The 17,805-nt window shown below is 32.7% G+C and overlaps 1 protein-coding gene and 1 pseudogene across 3 annotated transcripts; one reads left to right on the forward strand and one right to left on the reverse strand.

Annotated features, from left to right (window-relative positions):
• The first annotated feature begins 1,314 nt into the window (after nt 1–1,314).
• LOC111390807 lies at nt 1,315–8,696 on the forward strand. Of its 3 annotated transcripts, none has more exons than XM_023015921.1 (10): nt 1,315–1,748; nt 2,178–2,264; nt 2,975–3,954; nt 4,814–4,902; nt 5,011–5,114; nt 5,215–5,314; nt 5,948–6,023; nt 6,101–6,236; nt 6,320–6,851; nt 7,962–8,696. In XM_023015921.1, exons 1-10 carry the CDS (start codon nt 1,448–1,450, stop codon nt 8,452–8,454), a joined length of 2,898 nt encoding a protein of 965 aa, XP_022871689.1. In that variant the 5' UTR covers nt 1,315–1,447; the 3' UTR covers nt 8,455–8,696. The 3 variants fall into 3 exon arrangements, with proteins under 3 accessions (XP_022871689.1, XP_022871690.1, XP_022871691.1); XM_023015922.1 differs by having other exon boundaries at nt 6,122–6,236; XM_023015923.1 differs by having other exon boundaries at nt 1,648–1,748; nt 2,167–2,264.
• Nucleotides 8,697–11,320: 2,624 nt separating this feature from the next.
• LOC111390805 lies at nt 11,321–13,820 on the reverse strand (annotated as a pseudogene).
• Between the last annotated feature and the right edge of the window lie 3,985 nt (nt 13,821–17,805).

Consider the following 17,805-nt stretch of genomic DNA (forward strand, 5'->3'; position numbering starts at 1 on the left):
ATATTAATATTATTTAATTAAAATTGAAAAAAATAAATTTTATGATAAAGAGAAAAGAATTAAAAAGAATTTTAAATCCAAAATAAAAAAAATTATAATATGAACAAAACAAATTTAAATAAAAAATAAGGAAAAAATACTTTCTATTCAAAGTGGATAAAGAGTTTATAACTACCTCTTCCTATCACACCGAGAGCAAGAGCTTCATCTCTTCGTTCACGGAGAGATTGTCTCTCCTTTCAAAAGGAGAGTTCCAGGAGAAAAAGAGTGTTCTCTCCTTTTGAAATGAGAGTTTCTCTCCGTGAATGGATGGAAATTTTATTTTATTTATTTATTTAATTTTTAAATTTTTTTTATATTATAGATAAAAAAAATTTCTATTTATATTTTTTTAAATTCTTTTCTCATTGAACATAATTTTTTTAATTACTGTTTTTCTTTTCTTAAAAGGACAAATTTTTTTCCAGTACAAATTTTGTCAATTTAAATTTGTTCAATGTAAAATTATTTCAATTTTTTCTACTTGTGGAATTACTAATTAATTGATATTTTAAATTTCTTTGTTCATATTATAGATAAATTTTTTCTATTTAAGTTTTTTTTAAATTCTTTTCTCTTTATGATTAAACTTAATTTTTTCAATTACTGTTTTTCTCTCCTTCAAATGAGAAATTTTTTCTATTCAAAATTTTTTCAAAATAAATTTGTTTGATTTAAAATTATTTCAATTTTTTCTATCGACGGAAATTACTGCTTTTCTTTGCACAAAGTTGAACTGTTCATTTTTGTCATTATTATATTGAATAATTCAATTTCCAAATTAATATCATAAATATCTTACATTAAATGATTATTTTTATAAGTAATTAATTTATTTTTTCTTTAAATACTAAACTCATATCAATATTAAAAATGCTAATATGACGTTCAAAATAATCCTGCACATTCAGTAGACTGGTACTACAAGAAGTGCAAATTACAAAAATTACAACACGTGATGATGTACAGTTTGCCGGATAACATAGTTAAAAATATATACATAACTCACGCCTTGCTGGCAGCCGCAGTGTGGAGGTTCGATTCCTGAAACGTGGAATTTGGCTTCTTGTAGGCACAGTGTACATGCAGCTCTTCTTCTCTGACTTGATGAGGCACATCCCGCTATTTACTTCCTTCACAAAATTCTAGAGACGGGGTGGTGAGGTCCTCAAGGTTGGTGTTCATCTTCTTTTTTATTTTTAAGATGTCTAAAACAAAACCTCGTAATAGACTTCGAAACCCTAGAAATTATCCTCGTCTATAGCTCTCCAGACTCCAAGTACAATAAGTCTGCTCCAAGTAACCATCAAATTCGAACAATTTCAACGTCTGTACATCAAGTCTTGAGTGATTGTAGTAATTTTAATACTGCATTTCAGCGGAGCTTCCAAATTGTGGAGTTTCAGAAATGAGCACCTTTTCCGCCACTACGTCTTGGTGTCCGAGCTCCTTTCAGCTCAAACTGGCGCTCAATTGCCGGAAATCTCCGCCGATTTTTGTATGCACGCGATTTCAGAAGCTCGATCGTCACGGTTTGAAGTTCGTGTCGCTGGTGGTTCGGAATAGTGCGCCTAGTGGTAATGGAGTGGAACAGCGCCGTTCCGGGAATTCTTCGTGGATAAATACGAATTCAGATAATTTTTCCGGTTGGTCCAATGCTGAAGGTGAAGAAGAATCGGATGACTCGCGGCCCAAGCAATCGCTTGCAGGTGAGTGCAATCCGTCTATTAATGAATTATTATATTTGGGTATTTATCTCTAACAATGGTTTGTTGATGCGTTTGACTGAATTTGATCATATAAAATGTTGAAATGGATAAGCTAGTGAAAACTAGCCAAGTTTTTGTATGCAGAAGAAAGTTTTCTATTTCAAATATGGTTGATCCCTGTGGTTGCGGCAAATTTTGTGTGTATTGATTAAAAGCAGTGATATGAGTATAATAGTCCTATATAAACTTGCCCAATGGAAGTCAATAACTATGGTAATAATAGTAAAAATCGATTCAGATAAGCCTAGTGGTTTGAAATGTGGGTGCTGCTGCCATAAAATTTATAGGTGTATTTGAGAGTTTTTTCGTACTGGTGAATTCTCTTATAGACTAAAAAGTGATAACACTTGTGAAGTAGTTCTCTTTCAGGGATACTGGGAGTAGGAGTTGCAGGGATTCTTCTCATCACAGGACTCACTTTTGCTGCATTGTCTATAAGCAAGCGAGGCACTTCAAGTGAGTATTTTGTATCAGTTGTGATTATCTAGTATAATAATCCTATATTAGCTTGTTTCCCTTATCATTAAATTGTTTTGAGATATTATTCGATAAAGGATTTTTTTTTTCAGCATTCCTTCAATTGATTACCCCATAGCCAGCCAACAATGGTCATAATAGGGATGAGTAATTATATGTGGATGTCTGGGGATTTATCACTGAATGTATTCTGATATAATTGTGTTAGAAGTTGGTATTGGGATATCCAAGATTTCTCTTAATTATTTCTTTTTGCCCCATTTCTTCTCTCAGTAGTGGATTTTGCTCCTATATGATGGACATAGGTCCATCCATTGACCAAACCATTTGAATCTTGATTCTATTTCCTTCTTTTTCTTTATATATGTTGTATGTTGAATTGGATGTCCCCATTATATCTTGGATCTGCCCATCACGAGTTTAAAACAACAACCTCCATTAGGAATGTTGCAATATTTCTCAAATAAGCTTTTTGCGCTTTTTAAAATTCTATGATGTTGGAGAATTAACTTGATAAATAAAGGTTCTTTTAGGCTTCCAAATTCTGTGCTGGCGTCATTATTTTCCTAAAAGCAGCCTTGTTTTCCATTTCCTTGAGTTATTGATTGTATTGCTGATATATGTTCGTTCACTGGCTAAGACCTTTATTTCTCGTAGAGTAGTTGAGTCAGAATGATTTGTGTATACAGGAGTGCAACAGCAGATGGAGCCACTGACAACACAACAAGAAGAGTCATTGTCCTCTGATAAGCATCTTGAAGGTGTTGAAGAGGAGCAAAATTTGGACAAGCTTGAGATGCTAGAGAGTAGCAATCCGGAAAGAAAGACAGGCACATTCGATGATCCTTCTTCAGGTAAAGAAAATAGTGAAGCTACTGAAAGTAGAATTAGTGATGGTACTATTGCAGGAGGGTCACCTGAAGATTGTTCTATTCAAAAGGCTGCCTATAGTGAATCGGATATTAGTGACATTTTGGTTGCTCCTGAAGCGACCAATAAACCACCAGAGTCTGATTCCACTGATGATTCTTTAGCGGCCTCGAGCATTCAGAGTGAAAGTGGTAATGCTACTCCCGAAACCAACGAACCAGATGCAGAGAACCTTCTTGACAACGTTTTTCCTGAACAGTCAGTTTCTAATGCTAATTCAGAACGTTTAAGCACCGGTGAAGGTGGGGTTTCTGGCTTGGGTGAAAGAGAAAATTCAAACTCTTCATTGGACCCCACTTCTGTCGAGCCTTCAATATTAAAAATCCCAGTTGAATCAGAGTTGGATGCAGGCATCATCCATGAAGAGTATATAGATGATAAAAGCTCGGTTTCAACCAAGGATGTCGAGCCGAACAATGTTCTTGGGGTTCCAGTTGACATGGATGATTTACATCCCACTATGGAAAACAAAAATGGAACTGCCTCGAGTGGAGCTGCTTTGGTGACTGAAGCAGCTTATCAACTTGCTTATGAAAAACATAGCAATGATTATGATGATATCAATCTTAACAGAGCATTTTTTGACTCTACAAATCCTGGAAAATTTTTCACTTCAGCTGGTATTCCTGCTCCATCTGTTGTTTCCGCAGCTCTGTCGTCACTTCCAGGAAAGGTTTTGGTTCCTGCTGTTGTCGATCAACTTCAAGGTCAGGCATTATCAGCATTACAAGTTTTAAAGGTACTTTATCAGATTGCTCTAGTAACTAAATTCTGTTTTGTCAAGATTGGCTGCGTGGTTTCAAGTTGCTTCCAGTTTTAAATTTGATTTTATCTTTCCATTTGGACACTAACTTTATTCCGTTTCCAAAGAAAACGGGAAAATGTTATTTTCTCATAGTTCCTCTCACGTAAAAATGTGAAGTGGTTTCTGACCCATATATATTTATCCAATGAGAATTTACTGAGTCTTTTTATTTTCTGGACACAAAACATAAAGGAAAGCTATCAAAGCATAGAAATGTTTAAAATAAAATTACTTTTCTGTAGTAAGTAATTTACACGACAGTTGCAAGCGTAGAGGAACTCACGGAATGAATGTTTTTATGTATATATGAAATGAATTAATTTTAAATTAATATACTTGAAAATGAAAAATTTTAAAAAAGAACCAGGCACCGTGGAACTTCATCAACACTTTGTATTTGGACGAAAACCAAGCACACCCAATTATTGAGCTAATCTCTTATTCAGCAATGGCTCCACACATTTTCTACAAGCAATTTCTAACTGTTGTTGAAAATTCTTAAAGAACATTTTAATCCAAATTAAACCAGAAATGTTCTAAAAGCCAAAAGACTCGTTTGAATTCTTCCACACACAGGTCTGCACACCCATATTATTGTTCGAGTACAGAGTTCGTACAATAATAGGCTACACTTGTAGCCTTTACTTCTTCGTTTTAATTACTGAAAATAACCCATTCAAATAGGGAAATCAAAGATGATGGTCGCATTCCTTTAGTAGAGATTCAGCCGTAAATTTTAAATTTCATGCTTGATTGTTTCCGAGCTCAGTTTTAATTTATTGAACTCTTATAGGTTATTGAGACTGATGTTCAACCAGGAGATATATGTACTCGGCGAGAATATGCTCGTTGGTTGGTTTTAGCAAGCAATGCTCTTTCAAGGTATCAATTCCTCTTGTTTTATAATGGGCGGTGGAAGATATTAATATGTACTGTTTGAATTTGTTATAGATAAAGGAGTGGCTACAGTTTCTCTGAATTTCTTTTTAGGAACATAGCTTCAAAAGTCTATCCGGCGATGTACATTGAGAACATTTCTGAACTTGCATTTGATGACATTACACCTGAAGACCCTGATTTCCCGTCCATTCAAGGTAGTGACTCATCTTTTGGGTAATTATTCAGAATTTTGGTGGGATTTGAATGACTTTCCTTTTTTGCATTATGGTTTATGAATCAGTGGGATGTTTTCAGGATTGGCAGAAGCCGGACTTATTGCCAGCAAGCTTTCAAGACGTGATATGCAGTCATCTTTAGATGGAGACCCAAGTCAAGTATTCTTCTCTCCTGAAAGGTAGTTAATTTATTTGCTCACGCATATTTGTCATGCTTTTATCAAACAATTGGCTTTTTAAGCTCATTTAAGAGTATGTTTTGTAGAGACTTTTGTAGATTACTAGTAGGCCCTATGCAATTTGTTGGTGAGAAGTGATAAAGTCTGTGGATCCTATGGAATGTGTGATTAAAAATGCTGTTTGGCCAGCGTAGATTATAATTTAAGCTTTGCCAAATATACACTTAATTGAAATAGTTTAATGAATCAAGAATAGCAAAAGAAAAGGATATGTGGATGCTTATCTAGGAACTGTATCTAGTATTTGGAAAATTTTCTTGTTGTTTTCTCATGTCTATTTGCATGTCTATATTTTTCTCTGATATAATTTTTATAAATTGAACATTGTCATCATATTCTTGATTATGTGGTTTCATGTGTTGTTTTAACTACAACATCCTACGGAACCTTTTTCTGCTTGGGACTTTAGCACTCAGAATGTTACTCTCCTCTTATTTATTGCCTCGTGTCTCATTTTTACTTTCTGGATCTGTTCCTTTACTCAAATTGATGTTGCCTGTGAATATAACATCTGGGCATTTGACATTTTTCACTTCCTCCTCTTGAGCTATTCCTGAAATTGTTGTGTTGCAGCCCTTTATCTCGTCAGGATCTCGTGAGTTGGAAGATGGCCCTAGAAAATAGGCAGCTACCAGTAGTTGATATAAAGGTTATAAAAATTTGATAATGGTTACTTTTGTTTTCTTATTGTGGATAGCATAGAGATCATTATGAATTTCCAATCAGCCTGCCCTTTCCTGCAACCAGTACTTGCAGCAGTTATCCGGTTTCATAGATATTGACAAGATCAACCCTGATGCATGGCCTGCAATTGTAGCTGATTTAGCAGCTGGAGAACAGGGGATTATAACCTTAGCACTTGGTGAGTTTCATCCGTGTCAATATGTCATTCCATCTAACATTTACTTTCTTATATAGAGTTGAGCTGTCCTATTACTATGATAGGATATACAAGATTGTTCCAGCCAGAAAAACCTGTAACGAAAGCTCAAGCTGCTATTGCCCTTGCAACTGGTGATGCTTCTGCCATTGTTAGCGAGGAACTTGCACGTATTGAGGCAGAATCCATGGCTGAAAAGGCTGTAGCTGCTCACAGTGCCCTAGTGTCTCAAATTGAGAAAGATCTCAATGCAAGTTATGAACAGGAGCTTTTTCTTGAAAGGGAAAAGATTAAGACTGTTGAGAAATTGGCAGAGGAGGCGAGACGAGAACTTGAGAGGCTGAGGGCTGAACAGGAGGAAGAAAATCTTGCCTTGATGAAGGAACGAGCTGCTGTTGACTCAGAAATGGAAGTTCTTTCCAAGTTAAGGCGTGAGGTGGAGGAGCAGTTGCAGACCCTTATGAGTAATAAGTTGGAGATTTCCTATGAAAAGGAAAGGCTTAACAAGCTCCGGAGGGATGCGGAAACTGAGAATCAAGAGATATCACGGTTACAGCACGAGCTGGAAGTTGAGCGAAAAGCCTTATCCATGGCTAGGTAAGGAATTAGCTTTCATCTTTTTGAGTAAAAGCTTATCTTTGTGTGGGAAATTATATAATCTATATCATGATTGAGGGATTGCATAAATGTATATCACAAACTTTGAAAATGATACCCCCTCAATAATTCACGTTCTAATTTGCTTTTATCTTGGTCATTGTTTAATCAGTGTACATTGGTCATAGATGAGCCTCTCATTTCTTTTCCCTTTTAGCCAACCTCTCTGCAAGGTCACTTATGACCATTTTTTATTACAATTTTGCACTGGTTCGTTATTACGCACTTTTGCCAGAATATCAAGGCAAAAAATACAAAACAAACCATCAAAAATTCAATACAAGCTTCTTTATTATGTGGCTTAAAAGATTCCGTCATAAATTGTTTCTTGTGGTCAATATTGATATATCTCTGTAATTTCCTTCCTTATAATTTTACCTTTGTTTTCTGGAGAAATTTTTCCCCCTTAATAGCAAAATAAGGAACATATAAATTTACCAGGTAAAGACATCCTATTCTTTTAACTGGAGAAATTTTTCCCCCTTAATAGCAAAATAAGGAACATATAAATTTACCAGGTAAAGACATCCTATTCTTTTAACCCAGATTTAAAACCTTATAAATGCATTACCAGGTATCTTTGCAATGACAGAATCCGGTCAAACATTTGATAGTTGAACTACTGACATAGCCTTAGTCAGAGCTAAAATAGGCTGGTTTGTCTCGGTTATGCTGATGGATATGTAATTCGGACCAAACATGTCGAAAGATCTGCTCCTGTGCACAGTACAGAATTTATGGAAAGTTTATCATGTGATATACGAAGAAATCATTTTTAACTATCCTCCACATTTTTTCATTGCTTCTGGTAGATAGCAGAAGATTTGAACAACGAACTCTCCGAGAAATTTAGGAAGGGTTTGGTCAGAAAGACTTGATTGCAATTTTGGTTTTAATCTATCTATGAAACAATCCAAAAGGTGGGGGGAACAGAGAAAAATATGCTTCATGACGTAGAAGGATATGAAAAATAATACATGAAGTGATGATTCTATTATTTCGTTTATAGTTTTAAAATTCCTTACCTCATTTTATGTGTATCCTACTCAGAGCTTGGGCTGAAGATGAAGCGAAAAGGGCAAGGGAGCAATTGAAAGTCCTGGAGGAGGCCAGAGAGCGTTGGGAGAAGCAAGGTCTTAAAATTGTGGTTGACAATGATCTACGCGAAGAAGAAGATGCCGGAGTTACATGGCTTGCTACTGGAAAGCAGCTCTCAGTCGAAGGAACCATTGAAAGGTCTGAAAACTTAGTGGACAAGCTTAGGGCGATGGCAGACGAAGTGAGAGGTAAATCGAAAGATACTATTAATAAAATCATTGAGAAAATACTCTTCCTGATATCAATTTTGAAGGAAAAGTTCTTAAAGATGAGCAGAGGGGCAGTAGAGATGAAAGATTCTGCTAAATTGAAAATGGAAAGTTCTTTACAAGAGTTGAGGCAAAATTCTGCTGAATTTACTTCAGCTGTTAAGGAAGGCACTAAGCGAGTTGCCGGAGATTGGAAAGAAGGGGTCGAGAGAATATCCCAGAAGTTCAAGACATGAATTCATGTTGCATTTTTGTACTTGAGTAGACTTTAATGGCCGCTGCAAAGCTTCTTTACTGCTTGTTGGGCTTCTGTTTACTAAAATGGAAGAATGCAGTACAAAAAACTGATAGAGCATCAATAAATGTTGTCTTCATTGAATAATTTTTGTAAAGGGAATTGTAGAATTGTAATATTTCCTTGTACAAAACTCGATTAATTAAACCAATATGAAGAATAAAACCCTGCTTCTTGTGCTTAGATTAGAATTAGAGATTAAAATTAGATTTTTAGTATATTTTGATAAACGTTTTTGAAATGTGTGATTCAAAAGTTGTGAAATCTATAAAATATATGATTAATTTTGATTATTTGACTTTAACTTAAATTAAAATTTGATTTAAATCAATACCGAGGCTAAATAATATTTTTTTAAGCTTTGATAAACATAAATATAACATTTTTAAGCTTAGATAAACATAATAATGAAATTTACTATTTGTACAACGATATGTAGAGGCCCCTCACTGGGTGGGAGGGAGGGTCTCGTGAGGGGATGGTACACGAATGTGTACATAGAGCATGGCCCTAGTTAAATTAAGTCAATGTTCAGTACAAAATTTTTAAAAAATATATTTTTCTTCCACATTCATTTTAAAGCATTTTTATAATAAAAAAATTATAATCGTTGATTAATAACATTTCTTATTTTTTAATTGAACATTTTTCCAAAAAAATAAATAAATAAATAAAATCGAAATCTATTCTCGATAAATCTACATTAAACATGTTCCAAGTATCACACTATCCAATTGTAACACTTTAATTATTGAAGGTGTTAAGTATAATATACTATGAAATTGAGTAGAGTGAAAGAAAAATTAGTTTTAACTATTAAAAAGACTGTAGAAATCGCCTAAACATGAAATGATTAAGTTTGAATATCGCCTATTTAATTATTGAAATTACTTAAACTAATTAATTATTGATTTAAAAATTATATCATATTTTAGGAGGCGATACAGATATTGGAACAGCTTACCAATCGGGTTATTTTGACGTACATAGTTCTGTGAGTGAAAAAATATAAATATTTTTAAAGTATTTATAAATTAAGTATATTGTTAAAGCATGTGCAATTATATGCAATTATGTGCTCGAATTATATGGTTATTATGGAAATATCTTTTATTATGATACATGTGGATTTTAAAGATTGTATACGGTATATTGTGAATTGAAATATGAGGTATGATTTTGAGATCGACAAGAAAAGTACCCATGATTATATATTTCTTCTAATTCACTGAGAGGCCTTGGCCGTGTTCTATACTACACTGAGGGGTCTTGGATCAGGGATGAAGGGGCCTCGACTGTGTACATATAGTTCACTGAGGGGCTTTGACCGTATTCTAGAATTGATTATGAGAGATCTTTAAGACCAGCTTTCGTTCACGAAGGTGCCTTCGGCGAAAGTTCTTAGCCCGAGGGGCAGATTACAGATTTTAGTCAGAGGGTACATTTTTTTATAGATTTTTCAGTACATTTGATGTGATGAGATCATAACATGATTACCAGCTTATGTTTATATCATGACTTGAGATGATAATTTACTACGTTATGTAAACGTCTCACATTTTGGCTATAATTATATGATGTTATCTTACGAGTTATCAATGACATGAATTCAATTTTCAATAAAAATATAAAAATGAAAAAATATAATTATTTTCGAACTTCTCCACTCACTGAGCTATCAACTCATATATATTTTTGTAATTTTCCTACATGTGGAAACTGATTCTTTTTATCTGAAAGAGCCTAATGATTTCAAAATGAGAGCCGCACGACATGTTGAGTGTTATAACTCATTTTGAAGAAGCACAAAGTAAATAATTTGGGTCCATTGCATTATGTTTTACATAAGCATTTGATTTTGTTGCATTTTTTAAATAACTCATAGTCAGCCTTAATGATAAATTTGACATCTAGTCAGCATTTATTATCGGCGCACGTCACGTTCCGGGTCCACTAAGGTAATTCGGGACGGGTTGTATCACCAATGGTACAAAACTGATATTTCGATAGTCTCAGATTTTTGAATTATAAGAGCATCTCTCATACTTTCATATATTGTAATTTAGGTGTCATTTAAATAATAAAATTTCGATATATGTGACATTAATCTTTAATAAATAGTTTGTTTAGTTCAAATTTTATCTTCTATAAAATTTGTTGTAATAATATTTAATAGGAGAGAAAATGTTAGAAACATGAAAGAGATTCTATTATGGTGACGCACTTCATCTACAAGAGCTTATATTTAGGCGGACTTCTTAACAAGCTTTTTTCTTGCTACTTCAACTAAATATAGACATGATGCATTGGAGATTAAGCCTATTTTAGTTTTTAGCTTATGCAATAACCATTATATTTCAATCCACATTAGCATTGAAGATGTTCTAATAATTTTAGAGTATCTTCAATGCTAATGTGGATTGCAATAAAATGGATTATAACATAAGTTAGATAAATGTCTATAAAAGTTCCTTTTTGATGTAACATGTCTAGATCTATTTACGACGAACGTGACAAGAAAAAGTAGACATTGTCAAGATAACAGTCTAAATGTAAAGATATCTAATTTAATATTTCTCTTTATCTATCCTATTTATAGAAGAACTCATGAAGATAAATCTAAAGTTTATCTATTTATCTATCCTATTTAAACTAAAATGACTACAGTTAAACATTAATACCACATAATCAAAAGTTTATCTATCTAAATACTACGTAAATTTCATTCCATGAAATGCATTAGATATGCTCTTATGGTCACGAACCCCTTTTCTATCATTGCTTTTTTGTAGTTGGAGAATGGTTACAACTAAACAAATAGCTAGATAACATAGTCTAACATACCAAATTTACAATAATTTATTTTAGCTTATAAAAGGAAAAATAAGTCATTGCAAGCTTGTTCCCAACCACCAGGCCTACTACCCAAGTATGCTTGCATGATGGTCCCATTCAAATATGACTGTAGCCTCTAAACAACAGACAACAGCTGCAACATCAGTTCTACTCAGCTCAAAAGGACACAAGTAGCAAATAACTAATATTAGCAGCCCCCGTCTTGAAGAATTTGGATGAACCAATTACCCAAAAGGATATCTAACCAGAATCATAAACCTCGAAAAATCACAGCTAGATAGCCAACAACAGAAAATATTGCTTCATACCAACTCAATTACCTTTGATCGTGAAGTCTTGAATTCTCAAGTCTCAACTTCATGTATCCAAATCAAGCTATTCTCAATATCCCAAGCTGGAAGTTTCGCATCACAGTCTTACAATTCAAGTCTAGAGTCCACAAGCTTGTTCAGAACAAAAGCAGTTAGCAGAAGCCCAACAAGCTTTGAGTCACGAGATGGGTTGCATGATAGATTTTAAAAGTAACGCCAACATAAAGACCAAAAAATAAGTTTCTTGATTTAATAATGTTGAAAGACCAACACAATGTACTGAAAGCTAGATGAAAATGCACTAAAACAACTTCCAATCAAAAACTCAGATTCAAGATACTTCCAATACTGAAAGCCTAAGAAAAAAGGCTTCACTTATTCTTTTCACCGCCTCCAGCAGCTCTGCATAAATTTCCCAAACAATATAAAATGAAAGAATCAATTACATTAAGAGACAGTTTGATGTAGATTTTTTAGAATAGATTGTGGAAAATCATATTTTTGGAGAATGTATGGTTAGAAATAGGGAAGAGTTATGAGTTCACAAAAAATATTTTTATTGAGAGAATGTAAGGTTAAAAATAAGTTTGGGTATCAAACACGGCTAAAACCATGACAAATTCCTGGTATTATCACACATGGAAAGAACAATAATATCATTCATGAAAATTACCTCATCTTGCGAAGGACGCAAGACATCTCCTCTCTCTTCTTCTTCGCTCTCTTGTGACTGCCCAACTTTCTTTTAGCGACTTTCAAAGCACGTTTGTCCTTTACAACTTTCAAAAGCTCAGTAATCCTTTTCTCAGATGGTGCAAATCCCCGCAACTTCCCTGATAAGGCTCCTTGCAAAATGCACTCTCTTGCTCGTTTTCTAAATAAATCAATAGATCAAGAAACAAGAATTAGAATCCCAAATTTTGTACAGCACGGGTATGAATTCGCATCTAACTACTAGCTATTAAACGAATTATTTCATCCTCTTCAATTTTTTGTGAATGTTAGCCCATGCTTACAAACCTAAGAACTAATCTACTTAACAAAAGTCTGAATTTTTTGAACAGGCTGGGTAAATGGTTGTTAATAGTGCTGTACAGCACTTAATAATAAACAAATCAAGAACCAATGATTCAAGAAACCACAATGATTCAAGAAACCATCTTGCAGCTTAAATTCAGCATGCACACAATATATCAATTCATCATTCTTGTTGCATTTTACTGGAATTAAGAGAATACCCCCAAAATGCCTTTGACTTTACTCTCCAATTTTTATTTTATTTTATTTTATTATTATTTTTTAACGAAGTTATATGTTATCAGAAGCTTGATCTGCTAAACAAAATACTATAAAATGATCAAAATGCGTGGACCTGGAATGGCCATGCATAATCAAAACCAATAGGAGACTCTTTGGGAAGAACTATCCGGAAAAAAGAAAAATTATAATAAACTAGCCAAAAGGCGTAGAGAAACTCACGCCTTTTCTAGCAGACGGGCGGGGAGCCAGATCCTTTGGGGTCACAACATGGCCTTTGTTCAAACCCACAAACAGACCAGTGTTTGGCTGCTTTGGAGCCATTACCTATATTCGGAAAAGTAAAGCACAGATGCATTTAGTTATTTCTCTTACATGTTTATCACAAAAATATCAAATAACTAACGCTATTCCCTTAATCTAATTGAATCAAAGAAACAAAAATATTTCCAAGAATACTCGTATAGCTTTATAAACAGAAATGTTAACTTTGAGCATCAATTCAGTGGTGGAGCCACCTGGGTTCCATGGGGGCGACCAGTTTTTAAGTCAAGCAGAACACAATAAACAAAAGCATAAAAAATTCAAGACAAAGGTCTTCGAAAAAATCACTGTTGCTAGAGGAAGATTACAATCAAGAAACAACAATTTTGAAAAAAAACAAATAATTATAAGGACTTGAGTTGAAATTAAACCATTCACAATAATCAGATTTAGTGCGATTTCAACATAAAAACGTTTTACACAGACGAAAATCGGACAGTACCTTCCAACCTTGATGATGAAGAAGTTTAGTAGAAATCACTGTTACACAATATGTCTCCGTTTTGCCTCTCCCCGAGTTTTTAGCAGATACTGATGAAGAAAACCTTAGCCGGTTGAATAGATGGTGGAATAATTATAAGGACTTGAGTTGAAATTAAACCATTCACAATAATCAGATTTAGTGCGATTTCAACATAAAAACGTTTTACACAGACGAAAATCGGACAGTACCTTCCAACCTTGATGATGAAGAAGTTTAGTAGAAATCACTGTTACACAATATGTCTCCGTTTTGCCTCTCCCCGAGTTTTTAGCAGATACTGATGAAGAAAACCTTAGCCGGTTGAATAGATGGTGGAACGTTTATTTCAAGTTATTCTAAAATAGTTTATAGACGGTGTAAAAATAATATTTGGTATCAATTTGTTGATGGGTTTGATGAGTCTCGAGCGAATTAAAGAAAATAAAATTTCGCATAAAAATTTAAGAAAATAAAATTGTACTCTCAAAACTCATTTTTTATGAATTAAATTTTTTATAATGATAAATTATTATAAATGAGCAATATTTTTTATATTGCATTTGATACATAAATTTAAAACCCATTAAAATTTCCAGATACGAATATGAATAAATTCATATATAATAACTCTAAATTCATATAATTCAAGATTTATCAAGTGAAAATTCATTGAATCTAGATTAATGTAAATATTAATTAATTGAGAATTAATAATACAAATTTCACAAACAAAAATAATTATATACGATTTATTACATATCAAAAAACGAAAAATAAGGTATTATTGAAATAATTAAATTGTAAGGGAGTTAAAATCGTCCAAAAAATAATTCTCTCTTGATGTAATACTTTAATATATTATGGAACCGAGGAAGAAAACCTTAGTTGCTTGCTCCCCTTTGCTCTATGAATATGACACTTAGGTTATAGTTGGATATGCATGACTTTTGGGCTTTTGCAGATTATTCATTTATTTGTGTAGACTAGTCAAAGTTGAACGTGCATTCTAAAATACTTTATAAATGATGTAAAAGTAATATTTGATTCCAAATTGTTGGAGGATTTGATGAGTCTCGTACGAATTAAAGAAAATAAAATTTCGCATAAATATTTAAGATAAGAAAATTGTACTCTCAAAACTCAATTTCTATGACTTAAATTTTTTGTAATGATGAAATACGATAAATGAGCAATATTTTTTATATTGCATTTGATACATAAAAATTTAAAAGCCATTAAAATTTTTAGATACGTTAATATGAATAAATTCATATATGATAACTTTATATTCATATAATTCAAGATTTATTAAATGAAAATTCATTGAATCTAGATTAATGTGACTGTTAATTAATAACACAAATTTTATAAACGACAATTATTATATAGTATTTATTACATATTGAAAAACGAAAAGTAAGGTATTTTTGAAATAATTAAATTGTTGGGGGGTTAAAATCGTCCAAAAAAAATAATTCTTCCATGATGTGATACCTTAATATAAATATATATAGATTATAGATATACATGTATCTCAATCAATTAAGTAATAAATACTAATAATAATTATTAGATCAGTGGAATATTTAACTTTTCCTTATAAAAAATTAAGTAATTATTAAAATTTTCTTAACTCATATGTTTAGGAATTTAATAATTCAGAAATTTCTAATTCTTTTATATATATTTTTTTCCATTTATGATATTTTCTCAAAATTTTGATAATTTAAACGATATGTTCTCTTTTTTACCACGATAAAAAATCAATTAATATTATAATTTCTTAATCAAATGTTTAAGAATATAATTAATTCAAAAATTTCATAAATTTGTTTAGCCCTTGTTTGAACCCAAATTTGGAAAAATAATGTATTTTTGAATATTAGATTGATGGAGAATGTTAGGTTAAAAAATTAGAAAAAGTTTTTTTATTGAAAAATGTGTAGTTAAAAATGAGTTTTGAAAAAATTAATATTTAAAAATGATTAGTTTATTTGTACACTTTTAGCATACATAATAGATTACATCCCCTCATATGAAGAGTGTCCATGTATAATAAATTATGTGCAGCCCCCTTCATATGAGGGGTGTCAACGATTATGTATATAAAAAGTGTACATGTAGCGCTACCTTTTTAGAAAAATAGGGCTCAAACAAAATAATTGTAGTCAAAATCGGAATTATTTTCATATCTTACATGAACTCATATTCATACCATATGAATTTGTTGCAGTTATACGTTATAGAATTAATTACAGTCACAATTGCTTTTCATTAAATAACTTATCCAAGATCACAATGGGGACATTCGGACACATGGTAGTAATCACATGCGCGCAATGGTCACAATGTACATTTTTTTTCTTTTTTTTAAATTTTGGAGTGACTTGATTTTAGCAAATTTATGAAATGTTTATTTCTCAAAATGTGATTTTAATTATAAGAGTTTATCAATTTTTCCTAATAAATATGTATCCATTTCATAATGGATTGTTATCAAATATTGTACACGAACACTATCATGATAAAACTATTATCCAAAATCTCATAAGCCTCATGAGTAAATATAATGTAATTATACTAATATGCACAAAATATGATAACATCAGTTCATTTGAGAAAATAAAAAAAAATATGGACCAGTAAAGGTAAATATAAATATGACATAAGAGAGATTGCATAACCAAAAAACTAATCTGAGGGTTAACAAATTCTCAAGTTCCTTACTTCAACATAGTTTACTAAGCACATATTGCAGATGAAGAGGGAGTAATAAAGCAGGCAAAAAATTAAAAATAAAAAGACAGCTATACACACGAGGACACATTTATAACTACTAATTATTATCCACATATTTCGTAGAATCAACATTATTCCTCTTTATAAACCACTTATAAATTTGCCAATAACGAAAGCAGATCATAATGATCCGACGTACACACTCAAATGCCCAACATCAGTTATTGCAGATTTATCAAACCAAGTGTCTTGGAGCAGAAATGACCCAATTTTTTTTAATTGGAAATGGATGCTACAAGAGAAAATTAAATTGGAAATGGATGCTACAAGAGAAAATTAAACATCAGGGTTGAACCATATAGCAGACTCCAATGGCTGTGTAAGCCATTTGTGTGAGAAAAAAGTGGCGTCTTCGTCTACAAGAAATGTGTTCCAAGATTTGTTGTTTACTCATACCAAGCATTTTCATATTTCTTTCATATTGATAGTTAAGATTAATAGCTGATCATAAACTTCCGAGGATATGGGCCAATTCGGCAAAGCTTTTTAAAAGTCAAAAGCTACTTTTGAACATGGAATAATTTTTTGGACCATGCTGGGGGGCCAGAAGAAAATTGACACCCCAAATGACAGATCCTCACAGCCAGGGTGGGTGGATGAGTGGGATTTTTTACATTTTTTATTCATGTGGGGTCGGCGCAGGTCCCATTCACATGTGAGGATCAGTCAAAACAGTGGGCATTTCCTTTCTAGCAACTCGGCATTTTCGTAATTTTATAGGTTTGTCTGACTAGAAGAGCTTTTAGTGGAAGCTGACTTAAGGTAGCTTCCTTAATAAGCTCTTCTAAGAGAAGCAAGAGCCTTGCCAAACGGCCCCTAAGAATTCCCAAGAAATAGGTGCATCTAAAACACACATGACACCGTATTCAATTCCAAAACCTTTTTATAAACATCACAGCAACATAACTTGGTGGCTGCTGCCACTTCGGAAACACGAGATCTTTTCCCAGGTCTTCATGGGAACAGCCATTAGATAACTTACATTTTTTATTTTTAAGTATATAAAAGTCCTTATCTTGAGTGTAATCTAACCATTTTCTACTTTTAACCCATAAAAAATAATTTTTTTCTACACATATTATTGCTTTTTGAGCTTTTAAAAACATACATTATAGAATAACGTGGCAGTTACTATATTCTCGGACAACGAATTCATACAAATCACAAAACCTGTCAAACTAGAACACCCATGGAAACCTATCCCGATTTAATTACCACCAGGAATCTTAATTTTTGAAAAACATCATTTTGTGGTCACAAATTGAAAGCGAATTGAAGAATT

Source organism: Olea europaea, unplaced genomic scaffold (assembly GCF_002742605.1).
Source record: "Olea europaea var. sylvestris unplaced genomic scaffold, O_europaea_v1 scaffold716, whole genome shotgun sequence".
Classification (NCBI taxonomy): domain Eukaryota; kingdom Viridiplantae; phylum Streptophyta; class Magnoliopsida; order Lamiales; family Oleaceae; genus Olea; species Olea europaea.